This window comes from Phalaenopsis equestris, unplaced genomic scaffold (genome assembly GCF_001263595.1).
Source record: "Phalaenopsis equestris unplaced genomic scaffold, ASM126359v1 Scaffold000349, whole genome shotgun sequence".
NCBI classification, from domain to species: Eukaryota; Viridiplantae; Streptophyta; class Magnoliopsida; order Asparagales; family Orchidaceae; genus Phalaenopsis; species Phalaenopsis equestris.
The window spans coordinates 52,721-69,261 of record NW_018164791.1 but is presented as its reverse complement, the minus strand read 5'-3'; the positions used below and the strand labels follow the sequence as shown (position 1 = coordinate 69,261).

The 16,541-nt window shown below is 33.1% G+C and overlaps 1 protein-coding gene across 1 annotated transcript in view; it reads right to left on the bottom strand.

Annotated features, from left to right (window-relative positions):
- LOC110026080 (zinc finger protein ZPR1-like) overlaps positions 1–16,541 on the bottom strand; it is a 24,704-nt gene extending 8,163 nt beyond the window's left edge. The window contains exons 1-13 of the mRNA XM_020726867.1: positions 16,197–16,541; positions 16,011–16,055; positions 15,682–15,722; positions 15,492–15,573; positions 15,009–15,053; positions 12,202–12,258; positions 11,225–11,284; positions 11,000–11,127; positions 9,216–9,489; positions 8,512–8,578; positions 2,166–2,236; positions 1,987–2,076; positions 212–320 (exon numbers count right to left, since the gene is read on the bottom strand). Coding sequence (XP_020582526.1) covers positions 212–320; positions 1,987–2,076; positions 2,166–2,236; positions 8,512–8,578; positions 9,216–9,489; positions 11,000–11,127; positions 11,225–11,284; positions 12,202–12,258; positions 15,009–15,053; positions 15,492–15,573; positions 15,682–15,722; positions 16,011–16,055; positions 16,197–16,316 — 1,189 coding nt within the window. The 5' untranslated portion in view covers positions 16,317–16,541. The remainder of the gene's footprint in view (positions 1–211; positions 321–1,986; positions 2,077–2,165; positions 2,237–8,511; positions 8,579–9,215; positions 9,490–10,999; positions 11,128–11,224; positions 11,285–12,201; positions 12,259–15,008; positions 15,054–15,491; positions 15,574–15,681; positions 15,723–16,010; positions 16,056–16,196) is intronic.

The window sequence follows — 16,541 nt, the reverse complement described above, 5'->3', positions numbered from 1 at the left end:
TATATATATATATCTGTGTGTGTGTGTGTGTGTGTGTGTGCAAATCTTCCAATAATCTAGAATGGAATAATCTATCACGTTTGGGTTTTAGAAATGTATATACACAAGAATGGAGTGGTATGTATGCAAATCTTCCAATAATCTATCACGATCAATTAACTAATATTCGAACAAAAACAAACAAATCAATAAGTTCAAATAGTTCTCTTACTTTCACTAATTTTAGTAACTAAACCTTCAACGGTGGTAACGAGTCCGCCTAATGTACCACTTTCGAGCTCCAACTCGACCTCCGGTACTTTCACAGATGCAGTATCTGACTGAAACATGCAGAGAAAATACATACGAACAATATAAATATTAATTATATAAATTAGTCACAAGAGAAATCACCATGCAGAGTTATAAAATGAAGCACATGTCATAAAATACACAAGAAAACACACACTCACACACACAGTATGTGTCTAAAAATGATCAAATCTCGCTTCCATAAGTGAGTTTAGGTTTTTTTGGGGAAATTTACATATGTAGCACACAGTTATGATGTATTTACATATCTCACACTTAAACTTTCATATTTACATGCATAGCACTTGAGTTCTTTAAACCTATATGCATAAAAAGGTGGATTTCACTGTTTTAGAAATTGATGGTAGTGTTAGATTTTATATGATGTTAGTCCTATGTGTGTAAATATGAAAGTATAAGTGTGAGATATGTAAATACAAAATAATTGTATGCTATGTTTGTAAATGCACCCCATCCCTCAAATAATTTCCAAAAAAGTATAAAGTTAGTTTCAAACTTAAGGGCTAAGATTCACCTTCAATTTTACATTGTTTTTTTTTTTCCTTTGGCAACAATAGAAAAATAACAGTTAAAGTGAATGATGAATTAAAAATAATAGTAATAAAATAATAAAGATTTAATGTTAGTGTGAATAAAAATGAAAGTCGAAGCAGCTCCGACAAACACATGAATTGGTTTCAAAACAAGTGAGCTCTTACTAAACAGATAAATATTATTAAATTTTAAAAAAAGTCAGACTATTTGTATATGGTTAATTTATTCCCAAACAATCACATTTCTTTAATTTAGAAGTTTTAAACTGTTCTTATATTTAAGATTAAAAGATTAATCCAAGTAAAAAAATGCATACAAATGTCAGGGAAATTTACATATATTCCATACAATTCTTATGGGTTTATATATCTAACAACTAAACTTCCATATTTTACATTTACAACGCTTTGGAGTCATAAACTTATGCATAAAAATGTGTCTTTCACTTTTAAAAAGTAGTAGCCGTATTTTCATTTGTTATAAAGCTTTGAGTGCTATGTACATACAAATATTTACGTGTTAGATATGTCAATACATAAGAATGTATGTAAATGCCTCTCTCCCTCTCTCTCTCTCTCTCTCTTATGAAAACTATGATGACATGTAAAAGGAAGAATATTGATTAAAATAAGAAAGGTAAAATTGGTAATACCAAGATCCGTCCAAATCGATGGTAGAATCGCATACACTATTGCTGCCGCCTAATTAAAAACTACCCCAAGTCCTTCAATTATGTACAAAATAATTTGCAATTTTATAAACACCAATGAACAAAATAATAAGAAAGATTTAGATACATACCACTCAATTCTTATGTATTTAAATATTAATAGCTACACTTCACATTTGGTATATACGTCGCCTTACACATGAAAATGTACCTTTCACACTTTAAAAGTTATAATAATGGTACTTTTGATGTGATACGAAAGATTTGTGTGTGGTATAAATGTAAAAAAGCAAAGTTAATGTGTTAGATATGTAAATACAGAAAAATTGGGTGGTACACATGTAAATGCCCCAATTAGTAAGAGTGTGTTCTTAGGGAGATGTCATGAAACCATTCAAGCTCCAAAACTGTTCGTCCCAGAAATGGCTTAAAAAATATAAATCCAAATCAATAAATGGAAGAAGGCCAACCTTTATCACATCTCTACTGAGGTCTTTTATATTTTGCACATTTACAGTTATCCTCTTTCCTTTTTTCGGAATTTCGCCGCCTGGCTTTAACTATGCAGAAAATAAAAACAAAATAGCGCACTGAATTACAACTCAACCATAGTGCAAAGAAGAATTGAATAAGTGATGGTATAGCAAACCTCAGAGCTGCGATAACCGCATAAATCACAACTACTTGCCATGACAATCACTTCCTGAAAATATGGAATTTCTAAGACTGGTCAAGGCAAATAAAGTTCAATTATGAAGAGGAAAAAAGTATCAAGTATTTCAGCAAAGCTCAACTATTAAAATTTATGGATAAGAATGATTTAACAAAAAAAATTATGGGGCATTTACATACATATCATACAATTCGTATGTATTTACATATCTAACTAAACTTTAATATTTACATTCAAAACACTCAAATCTTTAAGATCACATCAAACACACCACTTTAACTAATCTTTTAAAAGGCCATACACCTTTTTATGCATAAATTTATAGCACCAATGTGGTATAAATTTAAATATCAGACTTTAGGTGTTAGACATGTAAATTCAAAAGAATTGTGTGGAAATCATGTAAATTTTCCAATAATTATTTAATGAATTGCGATAACCAAAAAATAAGACAATATGCCTGAGCAAGAGAAACCGAAAGCACTCTAATGTACAAATCAATCATATCCAAAATTAATGAAAAAAAATAACCCCAAAAACGGTATTGCCACAAAACACCCCCAAGGAAGAAACAATGACAACTTTAAAGATACAGTGGTTGGGCTGCGGAGAAAGGGGAGAAGAGAAGAGGGAGAAGTTGGTGCTTAGGGAAGCTTCATCATCCGAACACATCGAGTGCATTGGATGAAAATGGACATGGCAGCAATAGCATAAGAATGAAAGCAAAGCAATCTCATCACCTTAAATGAAAAAAATGGCAGATTTACATACATACCACTCAATTGTTATGTATTTAAATGTAAAACCTAAACTTTAATTTTTGTGCGTATATCACATTTTCTATGCATGAAAAGATGCATTTCACTTTCAAAAAGTTAAAATGGTAGTATTTTTTGATGTGAAATGAAAGATTTGTGTGGTATAAATGTAAAAAAGTGAAGTATAAGTGCTAGATATGTGAATACATTAGAACTAAGTGGTATTTACGCAAATGGCCCAAGAAAACTGACAAGAATAAAAAAAGTGCACACATTATGGTATGGTGTGGTATAGTATACTTTGAATATAGAAAATATCTACAGGTGTGTTTAATCAAAATGGTGAAGCCGAAAATGAAGAAAACTAACTTGCAAAAAGGTTATCAAAAACACGAACAATTAGGTAGGAAACCTTAGGATCATATTGCAAAAGAAAATTTTAATTAGTAGTTTTAGATTGGCTTAATTTGTCATTATCTAGATATTAAACGCATGAGAGCTTCATTAGATTAAACAAAATGAAAGGTCAGTTATGAAAGCCTTAGCTTGCTATGTACTTACATATCTAACATCTAAACTCTGATTTTTATATATTTCACTCTTTAAAGGGTATTATAATGGTCTATTTAATGTGATATAAAAGAATTGAGTGGTAGAAATGTAAAAATCAAATTTTCGGTATTAGATATGTAAATACATAGGAATTGGTAAGGTCGAGAAAATCAGACCAGACTGGCCAAATCAACCGGTTCGGTCGTGAACCGGTAGCTGGTCTAGTCAGAATGTAATAAAGAATCGTTTCTGCAGTTAATGATCTAGATAAATGATTATTTATTGAACTTTAATAAAGTAACACAATCTTACTGAGTTAAAATTCATATTATGTTTTAAATGACTTTAAAGTTTAAAGAATATCCACCCAAGCACATGTGTTGTCTAGAAATCCACCCAAGCACATGTGTTGTCTAGAAAGTTTCTTTTAGGACACTGCCTTGCAGATGTAAAATATGGTTTAAAGACGTGGGACTAAACATAGACGGTAAGAAACTAAAAAGTAAATACTGAAGATGGTAAAATAATTTAATAATCTGAATAAGGCGGTACATAGTTTCCTTTTTTTATATAGTTTTTTATATACTTCAAAAAACCAGAAAGTGCAAATATTGCAATATATATTGTTGATATATTATAATACCCAAATAAAAGAAAAGACATAAATATGAAATGGAAAATAAAGGAAGTAAATAAATACTAATAATAACTCCAGCAGTAAATAGCCTATAGTTGGGCAATAATTCTAATACTTTATCTAAAGTTGAAGCATAGATGTCCATCATTTTCAAGTTAGATTTGAAGTCGTCAAACAATGGCTGAGGAAGATTTTGGGTAAGGATATCTGCTGATTGATCATTGAATTGGACAAATGGAATGCATATCTCCCCTGAATTGAGCTTCAACATAAAGAAGTGTTTGTCAATCTCTATATGTTTGGTGCTATCATGCTGAACTGGATTACGAGCAATGCTAATGACGGCTTTATTATCACGGCACAGCTGGAGATGAGTAGAGACCAGCATTCGTAATTCACAGAGCATTATGAGTAACTAGAGAGTTTCACAGATACTTAAGTACATGGAGTGAAGCACAGCTTCAGCAGTGCTCCGAGACATAAATGATGACAAGATTTCCTCATATGAATGAGCAATATTCTGAGGTGTATTGTAGATCATGGACGGACCTAAGGAGCAATATTGCTCCGAGACATAAATGATGAGCAATATTCCGCATTTGTATAAATAACAATAAAACGAGAGGTGTGACGCAGGAAATACAAACTTGAGCCCTGTGTGTCTTTTAAATAGTGAAGGATCCTGTGGGCAGCACAGAGATGCTGCTCATAGGGATCATGCATGAATTGACTCAACGAAGTAAATGAGTTTTCCAATAAGATGTTGGTAGTGAGTCTTGTTCACCGGAACTGCATTGGAAACATCAACTAACTTTTCATTGGGATCCATTAGGACCGTCACAAGCTTGCAAAGGAGAAAGTTATTTTCTGTTAACAGATCAAGCATAAACTTGCGTTGATACAGGCAAACACACCGAGATGACCGAGCAAATTCCATGTCTAAGAAGTACCGGAGTGACCCAACTCCTTCAATTCAAATGAAGTAGCAATAATGCCTTTTAGAGACTCTAATGTTGGAAGATCATCTGTGAGTACAATATCGTCGACATAAATGATAAGTATAGGAAAGCATTCTTGACATTCTTGACATCAAGTTGAAGCAAGAGCCAATCCAAATTCACAGCAATGGATAAAAGGACTCGAATGATGTTCAATTTAGCAACCGTGAAAAATGTCCCCTCATAATCAACTTTGTATGTTTGTGAGCAATATTTGACGACCAACCGTGCCTTGTTGCGTTCAAAGAATTCAAGGGAGTTCAACTTGGTGCTAAAAATCTAGTGGCACCCCACTGCTTTCTTACCTGGAGAAAGATCCACAACATCCCTCATATGATGTCGCTGAAGAGCATTCATCTCATCCATAACTGCAGCTCTCCAAGAGTGTTATGCTAATGTTGCCTCAATAGTGGATGAGAGGTGATGATCCGTCAGGGCGGTAGTAAATGCTTTGAGGAAAGAGATATTTTGCTATAGAATAAAGAAAGCTTGCCTGATCATAAACCTCACATTCTCATCCGGAGTATGGTTAGTGCTGGGGATGAAGCCCGTAGTAGATTCTGAATCCTGTAAAGAGGTAGCGAGTTTCAGAGTAAGAACATCAGAACGAGTGCGTCGAGTATAAATACAAATGATGGGAGGAGGTTTTGGTTGTCCGGTAGGTGGCGGATCCAGAGAGACAGAGTGCTCCTTGGATATAGTGGTTGGAAAAATATCCATAGGAGTCGGATAAAGAACAATGTCCAAGAAATCTAACTTCCACTCACATGGGCAGTGATCGGAATGTAAGGGACGCTTTCAAAGAATGAGACACCGACACTCACATAGAGTTTATTTGTGATAGGATTAAGACACCGATAAGCAGACTATCTGAGTAAGACACATTTTACTGACCTTAGATCAAATTTACGACGAGTAGGTGCAGTGTTCCAAACAAAGACCATGTGTCCGAAAATTTTGGATCAAGGGTGGTGAAGAACAGATTAGTAGGAAAACATGGCATCAAGATTGTGAATTTTTATAGGGACTCTATTGATAAGATAAGTGGCAGTAAGCACGACATCATTCCAAAATTTTTTTGAAACATTAGATTAAAACATAATGAACTGAGCCACTTCGAATAGATGTTGATTTTTTCTCTCGACTACCTCATTTTGTCAAAGAGTACATGAGCTATGGAGGATGCCCTTACTAAGAATTCATATATTATGGAATTAAATAATTCACAGTTATTGTCAGTTCGAAGGACTTGAATTGACGTTATGAATTGTGTCAAGATGGAGTAAGTTTTTTAAGGTGACAATAGCTTCAGATTTATCTTTTAAGATATAAACCTGCGTCATTTGAGTGTGGTCTTCAATTAAGATGAGAAATCACAGTTTATTAATGTAACTGGGAATGTGAGAGGGTGTCACAAGTCACTGTAAATAAGTGAAAATGAAGCATAAGGTGTGTAGAAGTAGGGTGGATATGGAACACGATAATGTTTAGCTAATTAATAAATCTCACATTTAAAGTTAGCAAGATTTTTATTAGTATAGATCGACAGATAAAATTATTTTAAATATTGAAAACTAGGATGACTAAAGCGACAATATAACAACATAATAGGACATTCAGTGGATCTAAAAAACTGCACTACTGGAAGACATCATCGTTCTTTGTGCATTTCTCTTAAAGAAGTAGAGTCCAACTATGCTCTTAGCAATTCCAATCAGTATGCCCGAACGACGATCCTAAAGACATACATCAAGAGAAAAATGAGCAACACAATGAATGTCATACGTCAACTTACTAACAGATAAACGGTCACACTTTAACAAAGCTATATTTATTACAAATTCTACAGTTAGAACGATTGTTATTACAATTGATCCTTTACCAATAATGAAATTACAGGAGCCGTAAAAAATTTTAAATGTATATTTCCAGGAGCATGGATAATGTCGAGAAAGCTTGAGAACACCAATCGCGTGGTCTGTGGCACATAAATCAACGATTCATGGACTAGAAGAGACAAAAGAGATGAGCGTCATAGAAATGTATATTGACATACATGGAAGGTAGATAGGCCAAAAGAGAGTTGACTGGATTTAAGCAGTTTAATTAATTGTTCCATCTGACTCTTAAAAGAGTCTGATGATTCTGGAGTGTTCTGAGTGGGAGTTGGTTGTGTCGTAAAAGATTGAGATGTTGTAGTGAGACTGGTGTAAGAACCGGAAGATATCTCAAATATATCTATTGAACTGGAGGCTCTGGCAAGCCAGAAAATTGTACTCGTCAGAGGTTTTCCAAGCTACAATGATTTTTTTGGAGAGAGAGAGCGAGAGAGAGAGCTTCCTCTCTCTTAGCTTGACGTTTCTTTTATACAAGGAGAAAAAATTTTAAAAAAAAAAAATCTTTAGTATTGAATGACTAAAATCCATGATGTGTTGATGAAAAGACCAAGATGTGGATATCAATTGACGCTTTTAAGATGGATGAACATACATCCTTGTTGATAATGATGATCATTTCCAGTAGATGCATCTCTCTAAGCAGGTTAGGCTGCCCTGTAGGTGGAAGAGGCGAGTTCAGCCACTTCGGCAAGTGGGATCGATTCAACCACTTTGACTGGAGGGCTTGGTTCAATCACTTCGGCAGGTGGGCTCGGCTCAACCACTTGTACAGCCACATTGGTAGGTGGGCTCAGGAATATGCGTAAAAAATTATATACAATCGTATTTGTGTATTCGCTTGGCTTAGTTGTATATCACAAAAAAATTATTCAAGTTTTTACCAAGATCGCAACAAATTTGTCCAATATAACAAAATTTTGGAAGTGACAAGCTTGAGATTTGCTTTGCTGATATTTTCTTACCGTTCTTTCTCATAGTATTCTTTTTCTCTTATCTCTTTCAGACAAATTATTTACAACATTTACCCCAATCAAAATTTAAAATGAATCATTAAAATTTAATAAAGTGTGTGGCTTCCTTAATCCTTAATTCTTATAATTGATTTTTAGCAATAGGCAATGGATCTTTCATTTAATTTGATTCATATTATTTTTTATTAAATTTTCTTAATAGTCAATATAATTGTGTTAAATGTTATGTCCTTTTTGCATTGCATATTAAATCAACCTTGAAAAATCTTAGATCCTAAAATGTCCTATATCAGATCCCATTTATGCATAACACAAAATAATTTAGGGAAGTGTGTCGGCCGATGAAAATATATTAAGTTACAAATTTCTATAACCTATCATTAAATTTTTTTTATTTCAAATACTAATTGATTTTTTTCAAAAAAATACTAATTAATTCAATAACTGTAAAGAGGAATAAAACTTCATTGAAAAAAAAAGGTTTATCAATTTTAATCCGAAAGGATACTGGTGGCATAGAAGTGTGTAACACATGCAGCCCCACATGCTCCACATGTTGATGGCAAAGCTTCAACCTGCGAATAGAAGCCATATCAAAGCATGCTCAAAGAAACAAAAAATGGGCATTTACATACATACCACCCAATTCTCATCTATTTACACATTTGATACCTAAACTTTACTTCTTTTTTTTACATTTAAACCACCCAATTTATCACATCACATAAAAAATATCACTATTTTAACTTTTAAAAAGTGAAATGCACCTTTCATGCATAGTTAAGAGGTGTTTGGCTGCATGATCGGATTTACATTAAGTAGGATTTATCAAATCCGGATTTCCAGCGAGTTCGTGACTGGAGCGAAGGTAGCAAGCAACGGTAATATAAATTTGGTAAATTCGCCTCTCATTGGGATTTGCAGATGGAACGGTAGTAGAGAAGATGAAATGGGAAAAAATTCAGATTAATGGAGAGTTGGATTTCATTTTCGTTATTTATTTATTTTTTATTTTTTTTTTGCGTTTGGTTGAATTTGAGTTGAATCCATGCCTAAATCCTGTTAAAACTGTGCTACCAAGCACCCCCTCAAGGTAACATATAGTAAAATTGAAGTATAGATGTCAGATGTTTAAATACATTGGAATTAAATGGTATGTATGTAAATCTTCCAATAAGAAAACCAAAATCTGCATATCATATGATTTTTTACCTCTTCCGGTGCCGAGTATCGACATAAGGTTTCAGCAACTCGATCACTATTAACTTGAGCAATTGCACGTCGACTAGCAACAACACCAACCGAAACATGGGAAAGCCCTTGTGCTCCAATCCCTAAAGGCTTTTTTTCAAAAGATGGGGAATTGCTCAGAGAATGAATTTCAGTTTCCTCGAATGAATCAACGAGAAAACCTAGTGTTGCTTGTTGCTCTGGTGTCCGTTCATAAAACCTGATGGATAATGAAGGATCTTGTTTCGGTGCATACCTGCGATTAGCAAAGTAATGAAATGTGTCGGAAAAATCAAGCATAATGAAAATGGCATGAGAGCGAAGGATTCAAGAAAACTAAGGGCCCGTTTGGGGCAGCTTATTTGGTGCGGTGGTGTTTTGAAAACGCATCTTGCCTGTTTGGATAAGCTGCGTTTTGGCAGCTTATGCATTTTCAAAACGCTAAAAACAACATTTTCACACCGCACCTGTTTAGGTGCGGTGATAGCTTTCTACAGCTTTCTGGTTGTTGTCTAGCTTTTCCAAAAAAATAAAAAATTGTAATAGCCGCACCTAGCTTATCAACAGATTATTTTTAATCAGTTTATGAGCAGATTATTCAATAAGCTACAACTGCCCCAAACAAACCCTAAGTCAAATTATCTAACATATATAATGTAAGAGTGAAGTGCCAAAATAGTCCATTTATTTACATGGGGCCATTTTAGTCCAAAAGTTTATAAAAAATTCTAGACTATTTTTATATGGGTTAAAATAGTCCCTATGAAGGTCTAAAAGACCATTTTGTCCCATTTTAAAGAGTCCGGGGAGTAAATTGATATTTTATACTCTGGTACTAAAACAAAACCTGACAAGAAGTCAAGAGACCATTTGGATAATTTTCTCTATAATGTAGCCATTTTGTTCATTTACATAGTGATTATGTAAGATAACCTCGACAATTTCTTTCCCAAAATAGAGATGAGTGATGTTACCAATAGACACGTAAATAACTTTTTAGAAACAAAATTTCTAGAATGAAGCTAGAGTATTGAGACCAAGTGAAATTAACAGAACAAGGGTGATATGAACAAATCTTAATGATATTAGAGCTCGAAATAACTACCGTGAAAGAAAGTGCTACTACAATAGCAAGTGCATTACAATAATACTACTGAAATGACATAAATATATATTTATAAAGCCTATAAAACAGTGCATAAGTATATGCTCTGCATACTCTTATAGCACAAGTACATCACTTAACATACTAAATATATCAGACAAAAAGGATTCTCCACGATGTGATTAGAATTGCAAACGAATCAGTAGTAACAAGAACGATTAATGTAAATTAGATGCGTCATATTGATATCGGCAACAGATCAAACAAGTTGCCTTCTTAATCTTAACATACTTTGAAGCTTAAAAAACTAAGAAAAATTTACATACATAGCACACAATTCTTATATATTTACATATCTCGCACCTAAACTTTCATATTTACATACATAAAACTCTGGTGCTTTTAACTTATGCATGAAAATGTGTATTTCAAGTTTAAAAAATGGTAATAATGCTATTTTTTATGTGATATTAAAGATTTGAGTGCTATGCGTGCAAATATGAAAATTTAGGCTTGATATATGCAAATACATAAGAATTGTGTGCTATGCATGTAAATGCCTCAAAGATTAAATGTTGATGGTAACTATAGTAGATATTAAAGCAAAGATGATAAAAAGAATACTACTATATTGATATTGGCATCGGCAAGAAAATCCTACGAGTTCTCAATGAAGCTATTTCCAGCAGGATCATCGAGTATGAAAGAAAAGGAAGCACTTCCTTCAGCAAAGGACCTTAGATTGATCAAGAATTTATCTATGGCTTCGGCGGTTTCCGGATCCACTTTCTGCAATAAAGAAAAAAAAAATGCAATTTTTTAATAGTAGCAGACCATGCTATTTTGGACACTGCAAAACCCCCACATAAAAAACTCCAAAACTTACCCTGCGTTCTTCTTGAAGGGCCTCCAATTCATTAGCAGCCCGCTTAAGTATTCCTTCCACCTAGAATAAACTAAATTTGCAAATTTAAAAGACAATACAACTAAAAGCAGTATAAGTCTCAGTCTGCAAAAAAATTTGTATTGTGCCCAAAAGTAAATGCCGCATAAAATTGGCAATAAGAGAAATAAAACTTAGTTTAAATGTACCTTCAAGAATGAGTATTACATTCTAATTACTTTTTTCTATATAGTTTTCAGACAAAATCCTTCAAAATCAATTTAACTTGAGCTTGTAGTGATATATGTAAGCATTGCTATAGCCAATAACTCTTTTACCTTCCCCTTGATTGAGGGCATCTTAGTCCCACACATACTTAATTTCTATTTTCTCTGACAAGTTTATAGGAAATAGAAACCATTCCTTTACAATATTCCAACATAACAAACTTATTAGCTTGATTTTCTATCAAAAAACCATATGATTTCCTTTTTGAAGTACCCAAGTCTCCTACCATCATAAATTATAATACTCTGTAATTTTTACATTAGCGCAACATGAGAAATCAGCTTATTTTAACTGAGATAATTAGTTCATAGAGATTTAAGTGATCCGATCATTGTCGTTTAATTAACGCATTTTGATTAATCTTCCAAATTGCATCCAAATATTTTTAGTAGTCTAATGTCCTCCCAACATCTTCCACTAAGGCCAAAACAAAATGAACAGAAATACCAATGTGTTTACAAAATATCACGAGTTAGTATATTCATCATTATCACAAAAGATTACAATATATGTGTCTGATATCTAATAGCTTCTTTTTTTACTTCACTCTAAATTATATTCATGAACGTACTTGATTACCATAACACATTTTTGGGTTTTTGGTTGGAAGAGAAGAACACCGCGCCTTTATTTAGCAATGTAAAAAAGAGTTTGAGTAACAAAACATATTTATCAAAGAAAAATAGACCCACCGTAGAAAGCGTGCCTCGCTGAGCTTCTGGTGGAATCTCAAAATCTAACTCCGGAATCTGCATATGAAAAATAATAATAAGAAACATGGTTAAATATTTCATTCTAAACATGAACTTTAGTATGAACTTTAGTATCTAACCAAAACACAACAGAAAATACATAAAAAAAAAACTTTAATATACTTTGGATTAATGCTTGAACATACAACATGTTCCATCAATTCGTACTTATTAAGTATTCGATAACTTTTTTATCTCGCATATCGTTGTATGCAACATCATTATACAACAATATTAGTCTTAGACTGAAATAAGGCTATTAATGATCCGATATCAAGCCGATCTAGCCTCTACTATAGATTGGCTCGAGGCCATCCCCAATAATTTTTTTTCAGCAAGGCCTAGCTTGATTTGATTTCATTCTGATCGATAGCCAACTCACTTATTTCTATTTAAGCTTGATTTGAGCCAAAAATCAATTTCATTTTAATCTTTTTTTTTCTTTTAGGATAAAATCTTAGCCCAACTTCAGGTAAGCACCCAAAAGAATACAAGTACATATATACTGATGAATATATGCATTGTGAAAAAAAATTACAATTAAAATACACTCATGTATATGCACATATTCACATTTTGATCCAATCTTAAATTGGCTCAATTTGATTCAAACGTGACTCGACATGAGCTTGATCCAGGCACACTAGTTGGCTCGATAATTTCGTGCAAGCTTGATCTGAGCCAAAAAAACTTAAACAATTTTCAAGCAATCGTCAATCTTATCTTCAAATCAAACCGCAATTGTATATTAAAATGCTCCTTTCTGAATACTTCACATGCTAGTTGTAAAGCATTTAGCACATGATGCTTCATATTGATTAAGCCTTTTCATTGCTGGAAGAAAAATTTAGGGGCATTTACATACATAGCATATAATTCTTATGATATTTATATGTTTCACACCTAAATTTTCAAATTTACGCACATAGCCCTAAAATCTTTAATATCACATTAAAAATAGCACTATTACAACCATTTAGAAGTGAAATTCATATTTCATGCATACGTTTAAAGCACCAAAGTGCTATGTATGTAAATATGAAACTTTAGGTGTGAGATATGTAAATACATAAGAATTGTGTGCAAAGTATGTAAATTTCCCAAATAATTAGCAATACTGGGAGTTGGAGACAAGTAGATTTTAATTCAAGTAGAATCTTAATCCCATAAATATGTATCTAGAGAAGTTTAAATCAAACAAAACAATTTGGTGTGCCAGTAGTTAAATCCTAATAATTTGTTCAGTTATCAGTAACAGTATTCAAGATTCAATTGATTAAAAGATTTAACCAAAAACTTAAACAAATGTCATGATATTAAGAGAAATCTTAAATTGAGAACAAAAATTAATGAAAATGTATCATTTTATATTTTATAGGAAAAAAACCAACAGGGCTGACTTTGTAACTCTCAAAAGTTTGATCCTCTGCATACAAGTGATAGATTTGATGTCCAAATAAAACGTCAAGTGATAGTGCAAATATCAAAATCCATCTGAAAATGGGAGAAAAACTCCGAGCACTTTCGAGTCAACCTCTTTAACCAGTCAAAAAGCCTAAAAGATTGTGCAATTCACCAATGAAGAATTCTAAAGCTCACAAAGCCTTACAAGTTGAGTTGAAAAGGTGAAAGAATGAATTGAATTCACCAATCTAAATCTGAGTAGGATAGCAATGGCCTAGGTTTCAAACTTGTTGACAATCTCCTTGCCAACAAAAAATAAAAAAAATGATCATGCAAGGGAGACCCCCGCCGAACAAAGCAAAGTTTAGCGGACCTAAACTCCCAAATCTCCCCAGATCAACATGCCACAACAATACAAACCAAAGAAGACTTCCTAATAGTTTAAAAACTATATGATTGGGCCAAATAACTCATCTTCAAATCTCAAATTCTTACTCCACTGATAAGTTTAAAGACAAATAATTCGAGCTATATCGCCTATGATGGACAAAATTATCGCCAATTTAACATAGAGGGTATCCTCGCTATAGAATTTCCCTCAAATTATAAGGTCTCCAATTTTATGTTTAAAATTTGTTGGTTAAATCTTGCTTAAATCTATCCTTAAAGGTGGCATCAAATAGCTCCTTCGAAAATTTTAGCATGCCTCAAGCTTCAAGCACATGTATCCTCTTTACACCGGATTAAACTAAGTTTGCAATATAAATGTAAGAGAAAAAATGGTTCTTAGACTTCTAAGAACAACATTGGAGTTCATGGAAGGGTCAACAAGTTCACAAGAAAATCCCATTGAAGAAAAATCCAAAAAATAAAGAAAATTTTGAAAGCTAAATCTTCATGGGCTTCGAGTATGAAATTAACCTAACAAAAAATAAATAAATAAATAAAAACAATCAACATGTTGATGATGTAATATATCACTTTTAAACCTTTGACTCATTAAAAATAATAATAATATAATTGAAATAAACTGATATCATGTGGTAGTAACTCCAAGCCAAAAAAATAATTATGCCCTTCCAAAACATCACTTGTGCATTTCTCTCCTTTTCCTCCTTGCTTATTCCCAATTGAAAACTGCCAACGTATGAATTAAAATCAAAAAGCTTTTAGAATTATCTAATCTATGATTAAAAATTGGATTGCAAAGTAATTCAACGCCACACTTTAACTCACTCAAGGCCATGGAAAACAACTTTTGAATTGCAAAACCACTTTCAAAAAGGCACATTTTTGCTTGAGAGGGATACTGAAGAAGTTGGTGGTTTAGAGGCATATCATACCTTAATGGTAGCAGAATCAGATTTCACAACCTGGCGATTAAGCATCTGAATGAAAATATATGAAAAGTCAGTCTCATATAACAAAAATTTATGATTAAGTTGACTAATCAATGGGAGAAGAAGCTTATAATAATAAGGAAAATTACATACATTACAAACAATTTCTTTGTATGGGCATATCTAATACCTAAAGCTTGATACTTACATTTACATCTTGGTGTCATGAAACAATGCATGAAAAAGCGTACTTCACTTTTGAACAGTTAATAGCTGTGGTGTTTTATATTTGGTATAAAAGACTAGAATGTTGTGCAAGTATGAAATTTTAGGTGTTAGATATTGAAATACAGAAGAATCGAGTGGTATGTAAGTAAATGTCCCTAAGAACTGAAAATATATAAGGATTCAAAAAAAATAATATAATAAGAAAAGAAAGTAAAAAAAGACAACTTGATTATATAAATGCTACAGGCACACACAAACCTGTTGATCACCAGAAGGAACCTTCAATTGGTAGTAGCAACCACGTGGTTGAAGCTGGCCAGCAAACTGGACCTCATTGTTCCTAGAAGTAAGAAATCCCAATTTTCAGATAATTTAGCTTGAAATTATACTAAACTTTCAAAGAAAGTGAATTTTTGGTCGCAATAGCAGGAAAGTGTTGGATTAATACCTTTCATAACAATGGGGACACTCAAATGCCATCAACACTAACTGCGAAAGATTAAAAAAAAAGACAATAAACATAAAGAAAATTTACATGCGTAGCATGCAATTCTTATGTATTTACATACATAGCACTTGGTACTTTAAAATTATGCATCAAAAACGTGTATTTTACCTTTTAAAAACGGTAATAGTACTATTTTGATGTAATGCTAACGATTTGAGAGCTATGTGTGTAAATATGAAAATTCAGGCGTGAGATACGTAAATACATAAGAATCATGTGCTATGTATTCCATTCAAAAACAACTGTGCCGATGGAAGGAGAAAAGCAACCTCTCTGAAATGAGGAATCCGAGTCAAGAGAATCCTGGTAATGCCCTGCAACAACGTAAAGCATAAAAAATGAGACCTTTTTCGAACAAAGGAGAAAGAAGACTTTCAGGCGCAAAAAAAGATAAATAAAAATAAAAATAAAAATAAGGCAAATAGGGCGACGAAATTATAGAATTGAAAGCTTACATTCTGCTCGCACCGCATGCAAAGGCTCTCGATTTCGTGAAGTGGCGACTCTGAGGGTTCCTCGGCGGAGAGCGCATCAGCCGCCGACCGTATGTCGGTTAGTTCTTCACCGCTTTCCATCTCAAATCGAAGTGAAAGTGGAAGATAAGAAGAAATTTGTCTTTGCTATCTCTCTCTCTCCCCCCTCTCTCTCTCTATCTCTCTCTCTCGCGAGAATTTCTGAGAATTCAAGTATTTGTGCTTTTTTGCTTTGGCTCACCGGAGAAGAAACTAGAAAGAGGCGGAAAACCAACAGAAGAAAAAAATGGAAAATAGGCTTCTTGTTTTTAGGGCGGTTTTCAGCTT